Raw genomic sequence first — 16,830 nt, 5'->3', positions numbered from 1 at the left:
AAGTGTTTATCTACCATCCATATTTTTAGTGAAATATCTGATCAAATGCTTTCGCAATTCTTTTTATTGGGTTTTATTCTTAATGAGATTTTGAAATTTTTTATACATTATGGAGAGATGACCTTAGAAATCACAGAAATGGGATTTGCAAATATTTTCTCCTATAGTTTAAAAGTCTCTTCCTTCTCATACTGTCTTTGAAGAGCTTAAGTTGTTAATTCTGATAAAGTTCCATTTATCATTTTTAGTCCTTTATAGATTATGCATTTGATGTCAAATCTAAGAAATCTTTGTGTAATCCAAAATCACAAGGATTTCCTCCAAAATTTTAACAGTTTTAGGACTTATATTTAGATCTATGATCAATTTTGAGTTAATTTTTATATATGGTATAAGACATGGATAGATTTTTTTTTTATTTTGCATATGAATATACAATTACTTCAGTAGCATTTGTTGAAAAGACCATGTTCTGTCTTCAGTTTTGTTAAAAATAAAATGTTCATAACATTCATTATTTTGAATAGGAGGCTCCTTAACATTATTTCTAAAGTACAAAAGGACTGACTGAAAAAACTCCCAACCACCCCATTTTCATCCTCAAAAATAATGTTGCCAGTTTATTATGATTCATTTTTTTAAGCTTTTATTTTTATTTATTTATTTGAGACAGAGTCTCACCCTGTCACCCTGGATAGAGTGCCGTGGTGTCATCATAGCTCACAGCAACCTCAAACTCTTGGGCTCCAGCAATCCTCTTGCCCAGAGGATAGAAAATAGTTTTTCTGTTTTTCAGTAGAGATAGGGTCTCTCTCTTGCTCAGGCTGGTCTTGAATTCCTGATAAGTAATCTACCCACCTCAGACTCCCACAGGTGTGAGCCACCATGGCTGGCCTTATTATTATTCATTTAAAAGATATATACTAGGCATGTACAAGTAAATACATATGTATATATTTTTTCTCTCTCAATCTCTTTTGCATGCAGATAGTGAAATTCTATATATATTCCTCAGAATTTTGGTTATTTAACCCTAATAATATACTTAGGCAGTATACTAATTATGGATACACCATTATTTAGTTAGCCCATCTTTTTCTTTTGCCTTTTTTTTTTTTTTTTAATAAGAGACAGGGCCTTGCTGTGTTGCCCAGGCTGGCTGATGTGTTAAACTCATGGTCTCTACTAATTTTGAAATATGTTTCTTCTATACCTAGTTTATTAAGAGTTTTTATCATAAAGGGTACTGAGTTTTCTTAAATGTTTTCTCTGCATCTGCTGAGATGATTGTATGATCTTTATTTTTGCTGCTGTTCATGTGGTATGTGGTGAGTAACATTTATCAATTTAGGATGTTGATATGTTTAGGTATCATCCCCTTGCATCTGGGGATTATACCACTTCACCATGGTAGACTATTTTCTTGATGTGCTGTTGAATTTGGTTTATTGTTATTTTATTGAGGACTTTTGCATCTAGTTTTCTTTTCTTTTGTAATGTCCTTTCCTGGTGTTGCTAACAACGTGATACAGGGCTTTTAGAATGAGTTAGGGAGAATTTTCTCTTTCTAGATGGTATAAAATAATTTCTGTAGTACAGGAACCAACTCAGTTTTGTATAAAAGCCATATATGACAAAACCATAGCCAACCTCATATAGAGTAGGGAAAAGTTGAGCACATTCCCACTAAGAACTGAAACAAGACAAGGTGCCTATTGTCACCACTTCTATTCAACATAGCAATAGAAGTCCTAGCCAGAGTAATCAGGCAAGAGAAAGAAATTTAAGAGTATCCAAATCAGGAAAGAAGAGGTCAAACTATCGCTTTTTGTAGACAATATGACCTTATGTCTAGAATACCCCAAAGATTCCACCAAGAGATTCCAGGAATTGATACACATTCAAACAAAGTCTCGTGGTAGAAAATAAACACATACAAACCAGTAGCATTCCTATACGCAATTAACAATCAAACTCAGAGTCAAATCAAAGACTCAATACTATTCATAATAGCTACAAAGAAAATAAAATACCTAGGAATATACTTAACCAAGGAGGTGAAAAATCTCTACAAAGAGAATTATGAAACACGAAGAAAAGAAACTGCAGAAGACATAAACAAATGGAAAAACATATGCTCATGGATTAGTAAAATCAACATTGTTAAAATATTCATACTACCCAAAATAATTTACAGATTCAATGTAATCCTTACCAAAATACTGGAATACCATTGTCATATTTCACAGATCTAGAAAAAATAATTTACGTACCAATGATTCTAATTGGTTTGTTTGGAACCAAAAAAGAGCCTAAATAGCTAAGGCAATCTTAAGCAAAAGGAGTAAATCTGGAGGTATCACATTAACATACTTCAAACTATAGTACAAGGCTAGAGTAATCAAAACAGCATGGTATTGGCAGAAAAAATAGAGACACTGACCAATGGAACAGAACAGAAAATGCAGATATAAAACCACCCACAGGACAGTGCCTGTATCTTCTCAGTTGGTAGGGTGCTGGCTACATAGAACTAGGCTGGCCGGTTCAAACCCAGCCTGGGCCAGCTAAACAACAATGACAACTGTAACAAAAAAAATAGCCCATTGCAGCAGGCTCCTATAGTCCCAGCTACTTGGAAGGCTGAGACAAGAGAATCGCTTAAGCCCAAGAGTTTGCAGATGCTGTGAGCTGTGACACCACAGCACTCTACCGAAGGTGACACAGTGAGACTGTCTCAAAAAAAAAATAATAATAATAAAAACCAAAATCACCCAAAGACAGCCATCTGATCTTTGATAAAGTAGACAAAACTATATACTGGGGGAAAGAGTCCCTATTCAATAAATGGTGCTGGGAAAACTGTATAGCCACATGTAGAAGAATGAAACAGGATCTGTATCTCTCACCACTCAGAAAAATTAATTCAAAAAGGATAAATGACTTAAATATAAGGCATGAAATCATAAGAATTATAAAAAATTTTTGGAAAAACTCTTCTAGATATCAGCCTAGGCCAAGATTTATAAAGATGATACCAATGGCAACCATAAAAGTAAATGAACGTGGCTTGATTAAATTAAAAAGTTTTTGTATAGCCAACAAAATAATCAACAGAGCAAATAGACAAGCTACAGAATGGGAGAAATTCATAATCTATACATACAATAAAGGGCTAATAACCAGAATCTACAAAGAAGTCAAGCAACCCAGCAAGAAAAATCCCCCAAATAACCAACTGAAAAGTAGGCAAAATACATAAATAAAAGCTTTTCCAAAGAAGATAGACAAATGGCCAATAAAGATATAAAACATTAAAAGCAGACCTACCATTTGATCCACCAATCCTACTACTAAGTATTTACCCAAAGGAAAAGAAGTCATTTTATAAAAAAAGACACCTGTACTTGAATGTTTATTGCAGCACAATTCACAATTGCAAAGATGTGGAATCAACCAAATTGCCCATCGATCCATGAAGGGATTGACAAAATGTGGCATATTTATCCATGCAATACTACTCAGCCATGAGGAAGGATGACTTAATCCCTTTGTAACCATTGGATGGAACTGGAGACCATTCTTTTAAGTGAAGTATCTGAAGAATGGAAAAACAAATACCACATATATTCACTATTAAATTGAAAGTAACTGAAGAGCACATAGCTGTGGGAAGGAAAGAGAGGGGATGAAGGGAATGGGTGAAAAGCTACCTAACATGTACAATAAATGCTGTCTGGGTGACAGGTGTGTTTATAACCATGACTCAAGCATAAAAGTTATCTTGTAACCCAAAATATTACCCCCATAATACCTAAAATAAAAACAAAAACAAATCAAGAAAAACACTCTTGGGCTCAAGCAATCCTCCCATCTCAGTCCCCAAAGTGCTAGTATTACAGGTGTGATCCACTGTGCCCAGCTGTTAGTCTCTTTCTGGTGGAATTTTGCTTGTTGAATCTGTTGGTATTAATCAACAATACTTTATTAAGCAACTCTGTAAATGTGTCACGTGTATAAGCTAGTGTAATTGTAGGAAAAATTACTGGAAGTATAATGGTGAGGTCAAAGACGTGATAAATATTGCCAATTGCCCTCCAAAGGAGGTTATGCCATTTTACACTCCCAACAGCAAAAAGATGAATGTTTTTTTCCCACATCTTCCTCAACATTATTACATTTAAAAAAAATTTAACCTGAGGCTGGGCTTGGTGGCTCATGCCTGTAATCTTAGCACTCTGGGAGGCTGAGGTGGGTGGATTGCCTGAGCTCACAAGTTTGAGACCAGCCTGAGCCAGAGCGAGACCTCATCTCTAAAAATAGTTGGGTGTTGTGGCAGGCACCTTTGTCCCAGTACTTGGGAGGCGGAGGCAAGAGACTCACTTGAGTCCAAGAGTTGAAGGTTGCTGTGAGCTATGACACCACAGCACTCTACCAAGGACGACAAAATAAGACTCTGCTCAAAAAGAAATAAAAATACAAAATAACCTGAAACATTTAAAATACTTTTTCTGTCAGAATCTCAGAAAAGCATAAAGGATGACTTATAGGTTTTGAAAATCTGTTGGATTTTGTTCTCAAAAAGTACAAAAGGAAGAATACAAGTTTTTAACATTTTACCAGTTTATAAGATAAAAAAGTCACTAGTAAAAATGCTTACAAGTAGTCTATTTTAGAAGACAAGCTATAATACATTTAGTATTTTCTTTTTTTAAAGACAGGGTCTTCTCTAATGCCCAGCCTAGAATGCAATAGTACAACCTTAGTTTACTATATAACCTTGACCCCTGGGTTCAAGCAATCTTTCCAGAGTAGCTGGGACTATGAGCATATGAACCACCACACCTGGCTAATTTAAAAAATAATTTTGGAGAATTTTGAAGACTTAGCATCTTGATATGTTGCCCAGGCTGTTTTTAAATATTGAGCAAAGATGGATACTTTAATACATTTTCTCTAGGAAATATTTTTTAATGTTCTATTTCCTGAGGCTTTTTAGATTAATATATTTCAATTTAAAAATGAGGTTTTACTCAAGCATTTTTGTTCAAATGTTAAGACTGATAGAAATTTTGAATTTTTAAGTCAAAAGTAGATAAAAATAACTCAATTGTTACTGTTAAGTCACATTTTTTCTATGCCCAAAACAAAAATTTATCATGAGATGTCAGGATGATAGCTTCCATCTATAATCAGCTTTTTGTATCTGTGAAGAACATAATTTCCCTGTTGTTACTTGTATCTTCAAGAATTATTTTTCTGGATTGTTACAATTTTTCTTCAATTTGTATAAATCTGAAATTTTCCTAAGATTTAATTTGTGGTCTTCACTTACCGAATCCCGTTTAAGAAAAACTGGTGAGTCATTTCTTGATAATGGTCTTGAGGCAAGAATCTCTATTTTGCCTTCTAGTCTTCCCTGCATGGTTTTAATAGCATTCAAAAGAGTCTTTAGAGAGATTCTAGACTCTGCAATCTCCTGAGACGTTTTCACAGAAGATATAGTAGGTGCAAAGCTCACTCGGCGTGTTGAGTTTGGTAGAACACTAGGCAAACCGACTGGAGCTCTTTCCTTCATACTGCTTACATGGGGCCTATAGCCTTCAAGGGATTTAGAAGACAAAGGCCTCTCTGGAGACTTCTTTCTTTTTGGAGGCATCGCCAATTGAAAACAATAAAAACAGCTAAACCTATAGCTATTTTTCAAGTAGTACTCACTTTACCAGGAGAGACAAGTCAAATAATGTTCTAGAAGAAGCCACAACAGAAAATATATTTGAAAGTGCTCCTTTGCTTTCAGAATGAAGAGATCACACTGTAAAGTATACTCTAGTGAAGAAACAGACATTAAACCGAATTCCCTGCAAGAGAGTGTATCTAATGAGGCCCTCTTTAACAACTTTGTGACCTCATCACTCATCACTGAGTCAGGTGGTCAGAATCCTATGAAGATTCCACTGGAAGACATATTTCAGTTGTTTGGCTACTAGGGGTATATGTAGATAATTATCATAGACACAGAAGTTATACATGCTTACACTAAGTGTTAACGATTTTTTAAATACTCAGTCTATTTACATACATGGTCAATCTGTAAGTCACTGAAATGAACCACTTTCTTTTGGTTACACCTTCCTAGGTGAAGAGTATATATGGGAATTTTTAAGGGAAGAGTCATATCTTTTTGTGTTTATATTACTAGTAATAATGATTTTATAAACTTGAAACCAATATTTAATTATTAGTTATAAGTAGATTAGAAATTAAATTAGAAATAGGATTACAGAGTATGGACAAAAGGAAGACAGTAACAGGAGATACTGACTCAGAAGAGATTCTCTGGCTTTGAGTGCAAAGTGTGAGACCTTGTCACTTTAATATTTTGGGTCATATTCTTCACCAAATGTTTTACAAATCTTGCTTAACTTTTCTCTATTCATTTGTTAAAATGTTATGTGACCTATGAAAGGTTTTCAGCCTTGAGAGCCCCCATGCTGATAGGAGAGTCCCTTCACTATTACTCTCTTCCAGGTAAGTTTCTGTCTGTTGCAAGTGCACCTTGTTGACATGGAGTACTGAGTTTGCCTTAAATTCAAATGACAAAGATTTTTGTTCCTCATGTCTGCCAAAAATTTTATGCCTCAATTAAAAAAATCCTCCATGAAAGCATTTCTCAGTGCTTGTAATGAAAACAATGCTCTCTATGAATGATTAAAACAATATTTTTTTTCTGGAAGGTATAACTTTATATTCTCTAATAAAGTTTCTTAAACACATTCCTAACTTTTAGAAACAAGTTGAATGACACAATCCTGCTTTAGGCATGTTTATGAATTCCTCTGAGGTTTAGCAGAACCTTGTACATAGTAGGTGCTTTAAAAATATTTGTTGAATTGAGTCAGTTGAGAAAATATTTCATCTTTCTAAGACTGTCTGGTATGATGGGGAGAAGGGGATCAACTTCTTAAAAACTAATATAATAACAATCTGCTTTTGCAGCTATTCTGTTAATCACACCTGAGTATATTTGGCTTCTAGAGCTTTATTCAACTTGCGTAGATGATCATTCTGTGAAGTGGTTTCTGTATAAGATCGTAGTTGTTCTTCTAGCTGTTTGACTTTTATCTAGAGGAAAAACAGAAAATAAGAAAACATAAAAATAATTTTAAATAAACAAAATTTAAAAACATATATTATACATATTTATGTATTCCAAAAGAAAAAAAAATCACGAGTTTAGCAAAAAAATTACAGTGAATCCTTAACACTTGTAAAAGCAATCCTACGTCTTTTTAATCATACCAAAAAATGCTATTTCAACTCCTAGTTAAACGTAGGCTATAGCCATTTAAATGTACCAGGATAATTCATTTAGCTTCTATTGCTTATGAAAACACCAAAGATCAAGACTCATGAATATAATGGTGAGATTCTGTGGCTAATATATTTCAATTTTAAAGAAATTATGGTACCTGCCATTCAAAAACCTTTTTGAATATGATTAGACTTGTCAACTTGCAAGAAGCAGCCACAGAATCTTGTGTTTACTAACAGACTTATAAAAGTTGAATAAATGGAATAATTACATGCTGAATCATACTTTAAAACTAATTCAGAAGAGTGACCGCTCACATATTTTTCTTTTTTTTTTTTTTTTTTTTGAGACAGAGCCTCAAGCTGTCCCCCTGGACAGAGTACCGTGGCATCACAGCTCACAGCAACCTCCAACTCCTGGGCTCAAGCGAGTCTCCTGCCTCCGCCTCCCAAGTAGCTGGGACCACAGGCGCCCGCCACAGCGCCCGGCTATTTTTTGGTTGCAGCCATCATTGTTGTTTGGCGGGTCCGGGCTGGGGATTTGAACCCGCCACCTTAGGTGTACATGGCTGGCGCCTTAGCCGGTTGAGCTATAGGCGCCGAGCCACATATTTTTCTATAAAGAAAATTATCATTTGCTATATACTCACAAATCTCCTAGCCCTGTGTTCTTCCATATTTCATTCCTCTATCTCCAACCCTCTCATACAAAACAACAATAGTCATTACTGAGCCTACCTTTGAATCAGGAAATTTCATCCAAAATTTCTCATTAAAATCAACTTTTTCCTCTTCTGATATCGTTTTCCCCCCCATCTGTGAAGGCCAAACATCTCTTTCACTGTAGCTACTGGACATTTTCAGCAATTATTAAAATCTGAGTGCTAATATTAAGAGTTTTCTTGAAAGGCTGTATTAACATGTATTTTTGTCTTAGGAAAGCTCTCTTGTCCATCAGTAAGATTCTAATTTCTCTTACCTCTGCCTGTTTCTGTTGCTACTTTTCATAGTGTACAGTATAAAACATGTGCTGTGGCTCCCCAAAGTCATCCATAAAAATTAATCATAGTTTTCATGTAAGGTTCAGAATTAAAACAGTTACCTCTAAAGGTAGGTATTGATGTAACAATTATTCTCATTTTAAATATAAACTAATTGTAATTAACTCATAGAACTGAAGGGAAAAGGAGTATATTTGACTCTGAGACTTTTAGTTTGCCTCTTAAAACATACACACACACAGAATGTCTTTATTCCCCAACCTTCCTCAGATTACATAGTAAGAAGCCCTGAAACGCATCATGTGGCATTTTATTATCTAGTACTTTATATGAAATTTCTTATTTGGAAGAATCTGTAACTCAGTACATTCAAAATAAGGAAAAACAAAAAAGAACAGGTCAGAAGTAAATAAATCCTGCTGCCTCTCAGGTCTGGTGTTTCTATGATCATTAAAATCCAAGCAGTTTCTATAAGCAACTTTTCAAACAGTTGCAGAAATAGCACTAATTTTGCTCAAGGCCACACACACACAAAAACAGCTAGGAATAAATCTGTTTTCTAATACAAGTATCCAAAAGTAATGCAATTAATAATTTTCCAGGTTTCTTTTTCTCCAATACATATTGTAAATTTGAAATAAGATAGGATATACCTACAATGTTAGTGCATTTATAGTTTGAAGTGAGCTTCAGAGAACTTGAACTGCCAATGTATTGTGTTTAAAAGTATGAAAATACATTCAGGAAACTGTGATAATTTCTGTGCAGTACATATTTTTTCTTTTAAAACCGTTACCAAACATTCATATAATGTAATATCATACAGCAATGCAAACCAAGGAACTACCACAATAAACCACGACACAGATGAATCTCACAATTATAAACTGAGTGAAAAACACAGCTAAAACTTATCTAGGCTGTTAGAAGTCAGGATGTATAATTACCCTTCCGGGACAGTAACTGGAAGGGGATTTTGGATGTTGAGAATGTTCTGGTTTTGATCTGTGTGCTGATCACATAGATAATGTATTTTGTAAAAATTTCACTGGACTGTGTTCTATTTACTTTTTGGTATACAGGTATAGTTCAACAAAATATTTACTAAAACAAAAAATAAAACACTCAACTTCTAAATTAAGGAATAAAAATTTATCATTCAGCATAGTACCTGTTTATAACAAATTGAAAACTATCTAAATATTCAATAGAAGAATAAATACATTATGGTATATTTATATAATGGAATAGTATATAGAACTGAAAATGAAATTCAAACCATGTTTGAATGTGAGCCAGCAGTTCCTGACACAGTAGAAATTAAATGTAATGTGAGCCAGCAGTTTCTGACACAGTAGAAATTAACACCTGAAATATAGCATTCATATCATTAACAAGCCAATTTTGAAAATATAGTCTTTACCTAATCTGATTCCTATGTAATATTTTGAATCCATCCTAACCCAACTGACAGAGAACATACGAACAGACTATTGTTTTGTCTACATTTAACATGTACTCTTCAAACTGTCTTGCAAAAATTATGTGCCTCAAAAGTACTTTCCCAGGCCAGGCGTGGTGGCTCATACCTATAATCCTAACACTCTGGGAGGCCAAGGCAAGTGGGTTGCTTGAGCATAGGAGTTCCAGACCAGCCTGAGCAAGAGTGAGATCCCCATCTTCAAAAAAAAAAAAATAGCCAGACATTGTGGTGTGTACTTGTAGTTCCAGCTACTTGGGAGGCTGAGGCAAGAGGATCATTAAGCCCAAGAGTTTGAGGTTGCTGTGAGCTATGACACATGGCACTATAACAGGGGCAAGAAAGTGAGACTCTGTCTCAAAAAAAAAAAAAAAAGTATTTTTCCTAGAGCAAATGAAGTAAGTGCTTTTGGCTTAAAATAAAAGCACCAGTGAATCAATAGTTTCAAAAGTGATTCAGCCTTCAGAAATAATGAAAAACTTAGCCTCTTACTATAAGAATATGAGCAGCAAAAAAGGCATGCATTTGACATCAGATTACACAGATAATTTCTAAGATTACATAGTTATAGTCTTAAAGGTCAGATAGACAGATTAACAAATTTTAAACTGTATTCCATTCTCTGCCAAGATTAGGCTTTAAGTCTGTCATAAGGGCTTGGGATTTGTCTTATAAATTTAAAAACATACTTTATTTCTCTTGAGAAAACTACAAAAAGGTCAAAATCACAGGACCATGAGTTTCATGAAGTAAAAAGTTCTTTTGTACCTGTAATAATTTATAATTATTTTTAAATTATTATTTATAATTACCTAGCCTGTAATTCTGCCTATTTTTCCCAATGAGAATTAAATAAGAGAGATGTGCTTACAACCTCATTTTTATAGGTGATTAAGATGAAACTCAACAAAACTTAAGACTTGTCCAAGGTAACATAAATATAAGTAAATGCTCACTACCTTTAGAAAATATTAATTAAAAGCTCTCATATAGTGGACAGACAGCTTTATCATCTTATTGGACTATAACATACTGTTCCACCAGCATGGTTTACCAACTACCTTTCAGATAGCTTGCCATTTCTGCCCCCCATCTTGTCTGCTAACCCATGGGGTAAAGCCTTTGAGCACATGAGAATAAAGTTAATGCTGACGTACTTGACAAGTCTCTAGTGAGATTACTTATCAAATCAGCTCTATAGTTGCCACTATGATTAAAATGAAGTTTATCCCTACCAAAACTCATGTGGAAATTTAATTGCCAATGTAATTAAATTCTGAGAGGTGGTGGGACTTTTAAGAGGCATCTGGGTTATGAGGGATCTATTCTTATGCAGGGATTAATACAGTCTCACAGGGGTAGGTAAATTCTTGCTCTCATAGGAATGGATTAACTACATTAAGAGCAGGATTTTATAAAGTGAGGCTGCCTCTTAACATTGGGTTTCTCTGCCCACTTCCCCATCTGCTTTCTGCCATGATTGAAGTAGCACAAGGCCTTCATGAGATGGGCTGTCCAATCTTGGACTTCCCAGGTCCAGAACTGTGAGCCAAATAAACTTTTCTTTACAAATTACCCAGCCTCCAGTATTCTGTTATAGCAACAGAGAATGGATTAAGTCAGTTGCCAAGCCTAACCAGGATTCACTTCAAACCATTTAGTCTAGGAGTCTTCAACTATAGTTGCACACTGGAAGCATCAGAGGGGCTTTATGTGTTTTTTTTTTTTTTCAAAGTATTACTTTTATAATGCTTGAGTCATGGGTATAAGTATGCCTGTCACACAGTCACTGTGACCGTTAGGTAGGTTTTCACCTATCCCCTTCTCTTGCTTTCCCACTGCTTAATTTCAGTTGAGTTTTACTTCTCTCTGTGCACGTGTTCAACATAGTGCTAGAAGATCTAGCCAATACAATCAGGCAAGAGAAGGAAAAAAAGGGCATCCAAACGGGGGCAGAGGAAGTCAAATTCTTCGCTCTTTGCTGATGATTGGATCTTATACTTAGAAAGCCCCAAAGATTGAACCACAGACTCCTTAAAGTCATAAAAAAAACCCCAGTAATGTCCCAGGATATAAAATCAATGTCCACAAATCAGTAGCCTTTGTATATGCCAATTGGTCAAGATGAGAAGCTAATCAGGGACACAATTCCCTTCACAGTAGCTTCAAAAAAAAATAAAAAATAAAAAAAGAGAGAGATACCTAGGAATATACCTAACAAAAGAGGTGAAGGACCTCTACAAAGAAAATTACGAAACCCTAAGAAAAGAAATAGCAGAAGATATTATAAAATGGAAGAACATAATCATGCTCGTGGCTGGGAAGAACCAATATTGTTTAAATGTCTATACTTCCCAAAACAATCTACAGATTCAATGCAATCCCCATTAAAATACCAACTTTCAAGATTTGGAAAAAATAATTCTTTGTTTTGTATAGAATCAGAAAAAAACCTGTATAGCCAAGGCAATTCTTAGTAATAAAAACAAAGCCGGGGTATCACCCTAGCAGAAATTAGGCTATACTATAAGGCCATAATGATCAAAACCGCATAGTAATAGAGACATTAATATTTGGAATTGAATGGAAAACCATATGATGAAATTCGCATCTTATCAAAGCCACCTGATCTTTGATAAATAAAGCAAGTACACTGAACATATATTCCCTATTCAATAAATGGTGTTGGGAGAACTGGATAACCACATTTAAAAGACTGAAACTAGACACAGGACTTTCTCCACTTACAAAAATTAACTCAAGATGGATAAAAGATTTAAATCTAAGGCATGAACCAATAAAAATCCTCAAAGAAAGTGTGGGAAAAACACTTGAGGATATCAGCCTGGGGAAAGATTTGATGAAGACTACCATGGCAATTTCAACAACAACAAAAAAATTAAATGGGACTTACTTAAACTGAAAAGCTTCTGTACAGCTAAGGAGACAACCACAAACACAAATAAACAACCTTCAGAATGGGAAAAGATATTTGCAGGACATGACTCTGACAAAGGATTGATAACTAGAATCTGCAGAGAACTCAAATTAATCAACAAAAAAAGAGCAAACAATCCTATCCACCACTGGGCAAGAGACATGAACAAGACCTTCTCTAAAGAAGACAGACGAATGGCTAACAAACATATGAAAAAATGTTCATTGTCCCTAAACATCAGATAAATGCAAATCAAAACCACCATGAAATAATCACTTAACCCTAGTAAGATTAGCCCACATCGCAAAGTCCCAATTTGGAATGGATTAACAAATTGTGGTACATGCACATCATGTAATACTAGTCACCCATAAAAAAAGATGGTGACTTCACATCTTTTGTAATATCTTGGATGGAGAGGAAACACATCCTTCTTAGTAAAGTATCACAAGAATGGAAAATTAAATATCCAATGTATTTAATACTAATATGAAGCCAGTAGATGATCCAGCGCATGCCCAAATAGAAAAACTCATTTCAATTCAACTTTAGGGGAGGGGTTGGGGTGCTCTCACTTAATGGGCATGGGTTGGAAGGGGTTGACACACTTTTTGTGTGTGGGTCATAACCACAAGACAAACTGTACCTAACAAAATCAAATATTTTGATCTGGTTGCTTGTACCCTCACAATAACCTGAAATAAATTTACTTAAAAAATAATAAAATGCCAATTAATACTAGGAAAATTTTATTACATTAATGAATAAAATGTCTTTTTACAAGTTAAAAAAAATATGGAATGCCTGGAATTGGGAATGTAACTTGATACAATTACTTTGGAGAACTGTTTGAAATTTTTGTATTAAATTAAGCATACAACTACCCCATCGACAAGCAGTTTGAATCCTAGGTAACTACCCAAGAGATATTAGTATACACATGTCCATCAAAAACTATGTACAGCATATTTATAGCAGCATTGTTCAAAATAGCCAAGAATTAAACATAATTCAAACATTCATCACCAGTAAAATTGATCATTGGTATATTCATATAATGGAACAACATAGCCACACAAGGAACAAACTCCTACCATTCTCAACAATATGGATGCATCACCTGGATATGATGATGAGCAGAAGGAGGAGAAGCAAAAGTCTCCATACTATACAATTCCATTTCTATGAAGTTCAAGAATTGGCAAAGCTGGAGAGGAGCAAGATGATGGCCGAGTAACAGCTTCCTTGCAACTGGGCATGGCGAGTCTTGGGGGAGAAGACTCCAGGCATCTCTGGCTAGTGGGATCTGCCCAGAAACATCCCTTTTGTGACACAGGGAGTTAGCAAGAGACTTCTGGACTGCATGAGGAGGACAAAAGCAGTGGAGAACTGGCAAGTGTTTGCGTGTTTGTTTGGTCTAATCCCGCCAGCAGCTGTAAGTACAGCAGCAGTGAGATTGCAAACTGGAAAGGCCTTACCTGTGAGCTGTTTTGGTTTCTTTTGGACTTGGCACTCAGTTGAACTACTTTGGGAGAACTTGGGCAAGAGTGCGGAGGACTGTAAGCCTTGTCTAGGGCCCCAGACTGAGCCACTGAGCCAGACAGACCAAATAGTGTTTGGTTGTGGGCTGTGTGGAGCCAGTGGGGGAGAACTGCCCTGGTAAGCGCTGCCCTCAGGGTTGCAGAGCAAGGATCAGGCTGGAGCAAGTAATTTAGTGACTGAGCAGCTTAAAGGCGGGGACTGAGATGCCTTACAGCCTTGGCCCTCAGGGGCATACATAGCTGAGACTGGTTTGGCACACTGGGTAAGTGGATAGTCACTTCAGGAGTGATCCCAGCGACAAGTGCTTTCCTGGGGAAGCTTCTGCTTGGCTAAGGATAGCAGTTTAAGGTGCCTTTTAAGCGGGCCAAGGAGAGATTTAGGCTCTCCACACTGCGGGCTTTGAGAAATCAATAGAGGCCTCCAGTCTCCATCTCATACAGCCATTATCAGCATTGTGATTAACATCTCATGCCCCAGAAGATCACCTGTTGCCCAGACAACATTCATCAAGATATTTATACTGCTTTGCTTTTGGTTTTTTTCTCATTTTTGTTTTTTAATTTCAACATTTTCCTGATTTTTCTTTTCTTTCTTTTTCTTTTTTTCTTTATTTTTCTGCTTTAAATATAATTTTCCAGTGTTGCCTTTTTTAACAATTAGAACTTCATTTTTGCTAGTGTTTCTACCTCTATTATTTGGTTTTTTTTTTCCCCCAATTTTATCCTGTAAAGTTTTTGGTTTGCTTGTTTTGGTTTGATTTATAGCATTTTTGTCTTTCCTCTCTACTTGGTGGAGGTGGGGAACTGTGTCTAAACAGCCTAGCAAAGAGCTGCTGGCCTCAAGGGAACCACCCAACCCAGCACCCCCAGAGATTGGGGGGTTTTAAGGTTGGGTCAAATTACCAACTGTCTCCCTCTTTACTGTCTTCCTTTTTCTGTGCCTCTCTTCTTTTTGTCAATATTCCCTTTTACCCAACCCCTCTCCTTTCTCTTTTTTCTTTTCATTTTTTTTTTTCTCTTTCTTTTTTCCCCTCTTGCTCTTCAATTTTCTCATCCTTCTGGTCCTGTAAACCAAAATGACTCATTGAAACCCTAGTCCAGAGGCATGGTAACTTAAACAGCAAGAGGAAGGGAAAGGAAAATTAGGGAAAGGAAACAGATAAAAGAAATCACTCATGAGGAAGGATCAGCAGAAAAATCCTGGCAACATGAAAAATCAGTCCAGAGCAACTCCCCTAAGGGACCATGAGGTAGCTACTGCAGAGGATTCTCCCTATAAAGAAATGTTAGAAATGACAGAAAGGGAATTTAGAATACATATGATGAAAACAATGAAGGAAATGATGGATAAAATGAAGGAAACTGATGATAAAGTGGAAAATAACCAAAAGGAAATCCAAAAACAGAATCAAATAAGAGATGAATGATATAAAGAGTATAGAAAGGATATAGCAGAGCTGAAGGAACTAAAGCAGTCAATTAGGGAACTTAAAGATGCAATAGAAAGTATCAACAACAGATTAGACCATGTGAAGAAAGAATCTCAAAGGTAGAGGACAAAGCTCTTGAGATAACTCAGATAGTTAAAGAGGCAGAAAAGAAGAGCGAGAAAGCAGAACGTTCACTGACAGAATTATGGGACTTTAAGAAGCATTCAAACATAAAGAGTTATAGGTATCCCAGAAGGGGAAGAAGAATGCCCCAGGAGAATGGAAGCCATTCTAGAGAATATTATAAATGAAATTTCCCAAATATCACCAAACATTCTGACACACTCATTTCAGAGGGATATCGGACTCCAGGTCACCTCAACTCTAACCAAGCTTCTCCAAGACACATTGTGATGAACCTGTCCAAAGTCAAGACAAAAGAAAAGATTCTGCAAACTGCCAGGAGTAAGCACCAGTTGACCTACAGGGGCAAATCCATCAGGGTGACTACAGACTTCTCTAATGAAATGTTCCAAGCAAGAAGACAATGGTCATCTACCTTTAATATACTTAAACAGAACAATTTCCAGCCCAGAATTCTATATCCTACTAAGCTAAGCTTTAAAATTGGTGGAGAAATCAAATCATTTACTGATATACAAACATTAAGGAAATTCACCACAACAAGACCAGCTCTACAGGAAATACTTCAACCTGTTCTACAAACTGACCATCACAATGGATCAATAGCAAAGTAAGAACTCAGAACTTAAAGGACAGAACCTAACTTCCACACTAATGCAAAAGATAAAACTAAGCAATGGACTCTCACAAAATAAGATGAATAGAACCCTACCACACTTATCAATTATCTCAATAAATGTTAATAGCTTGAATTCCCCACTGAAGAGGCATAGATTGGCTAACTGGATTAAAAAACATAAGCCATCCATTTGCTGTCTGCAGAAAACACACCTAGCCTCAAAAGACAAGTTAAAACTCCAAGTCAAGGGTTGGAAGACAATTTTTCAGGCAAACAGAATTCAGAAAAAAAGAGGAGTTGCAAACTTATTTTCAGATACATGTGGATTTAAAGCAACTAAAGTTAAAAAAGGCAAAGATAGGG

The 16,830-nt window shown here is 35.7% G+C and overlaps 1 protein-coding gene across 2 annotated transcripts in view; it reads right to left on the bottom strand.

Annotated features, from left to right (window-relative positions):
* The window catches only part of CCDC150 (coiled-coil domain containing 150), a 101,583-nt gene that overhangs the window by 16,889 nt on the left and 67,864 nt on the right, over positions 1–16,830 (bottom strand). The window contains exon 16 of one of the 2 annotated variants that reach the window (XM_023516919.1): positions 7,018–7,125. In XM_023516919.1, the coding sequence (XP_023372687.1) occupies positions 7,018–7,125 (108 nt within the window). Of the gene's footprint in view, positions 1–5,335; positions 5,426–7,017; positions 7,126–16,830 lie in introns of those variants that run through there. The other variant, XM_023516920.1, reaches the window with a different exon arrangement.

The sequence above is a fragment of the Otolemur garnettii genome, unplaced genomic scaffold (assembly GCF_000181295.1).
Source record: "Otolemur garnettii isolate 467f Iridium unplaced genomic scaffold, OtoGar3 scaffold00100, whole genome shotgun sequence".
Taxonomy (NCBI): domain Eukaryota; kingdom Metazoa; phylum Chordata; class Mammalia; order Primates; family Galagidae; genus Otolemur; species Otolemur garnettii.
The sequence above is the reverse complement of the archived record's forward strand: the minus strand, read 5'-3'. Positions and strand labels throughout refer to the sequence as shown.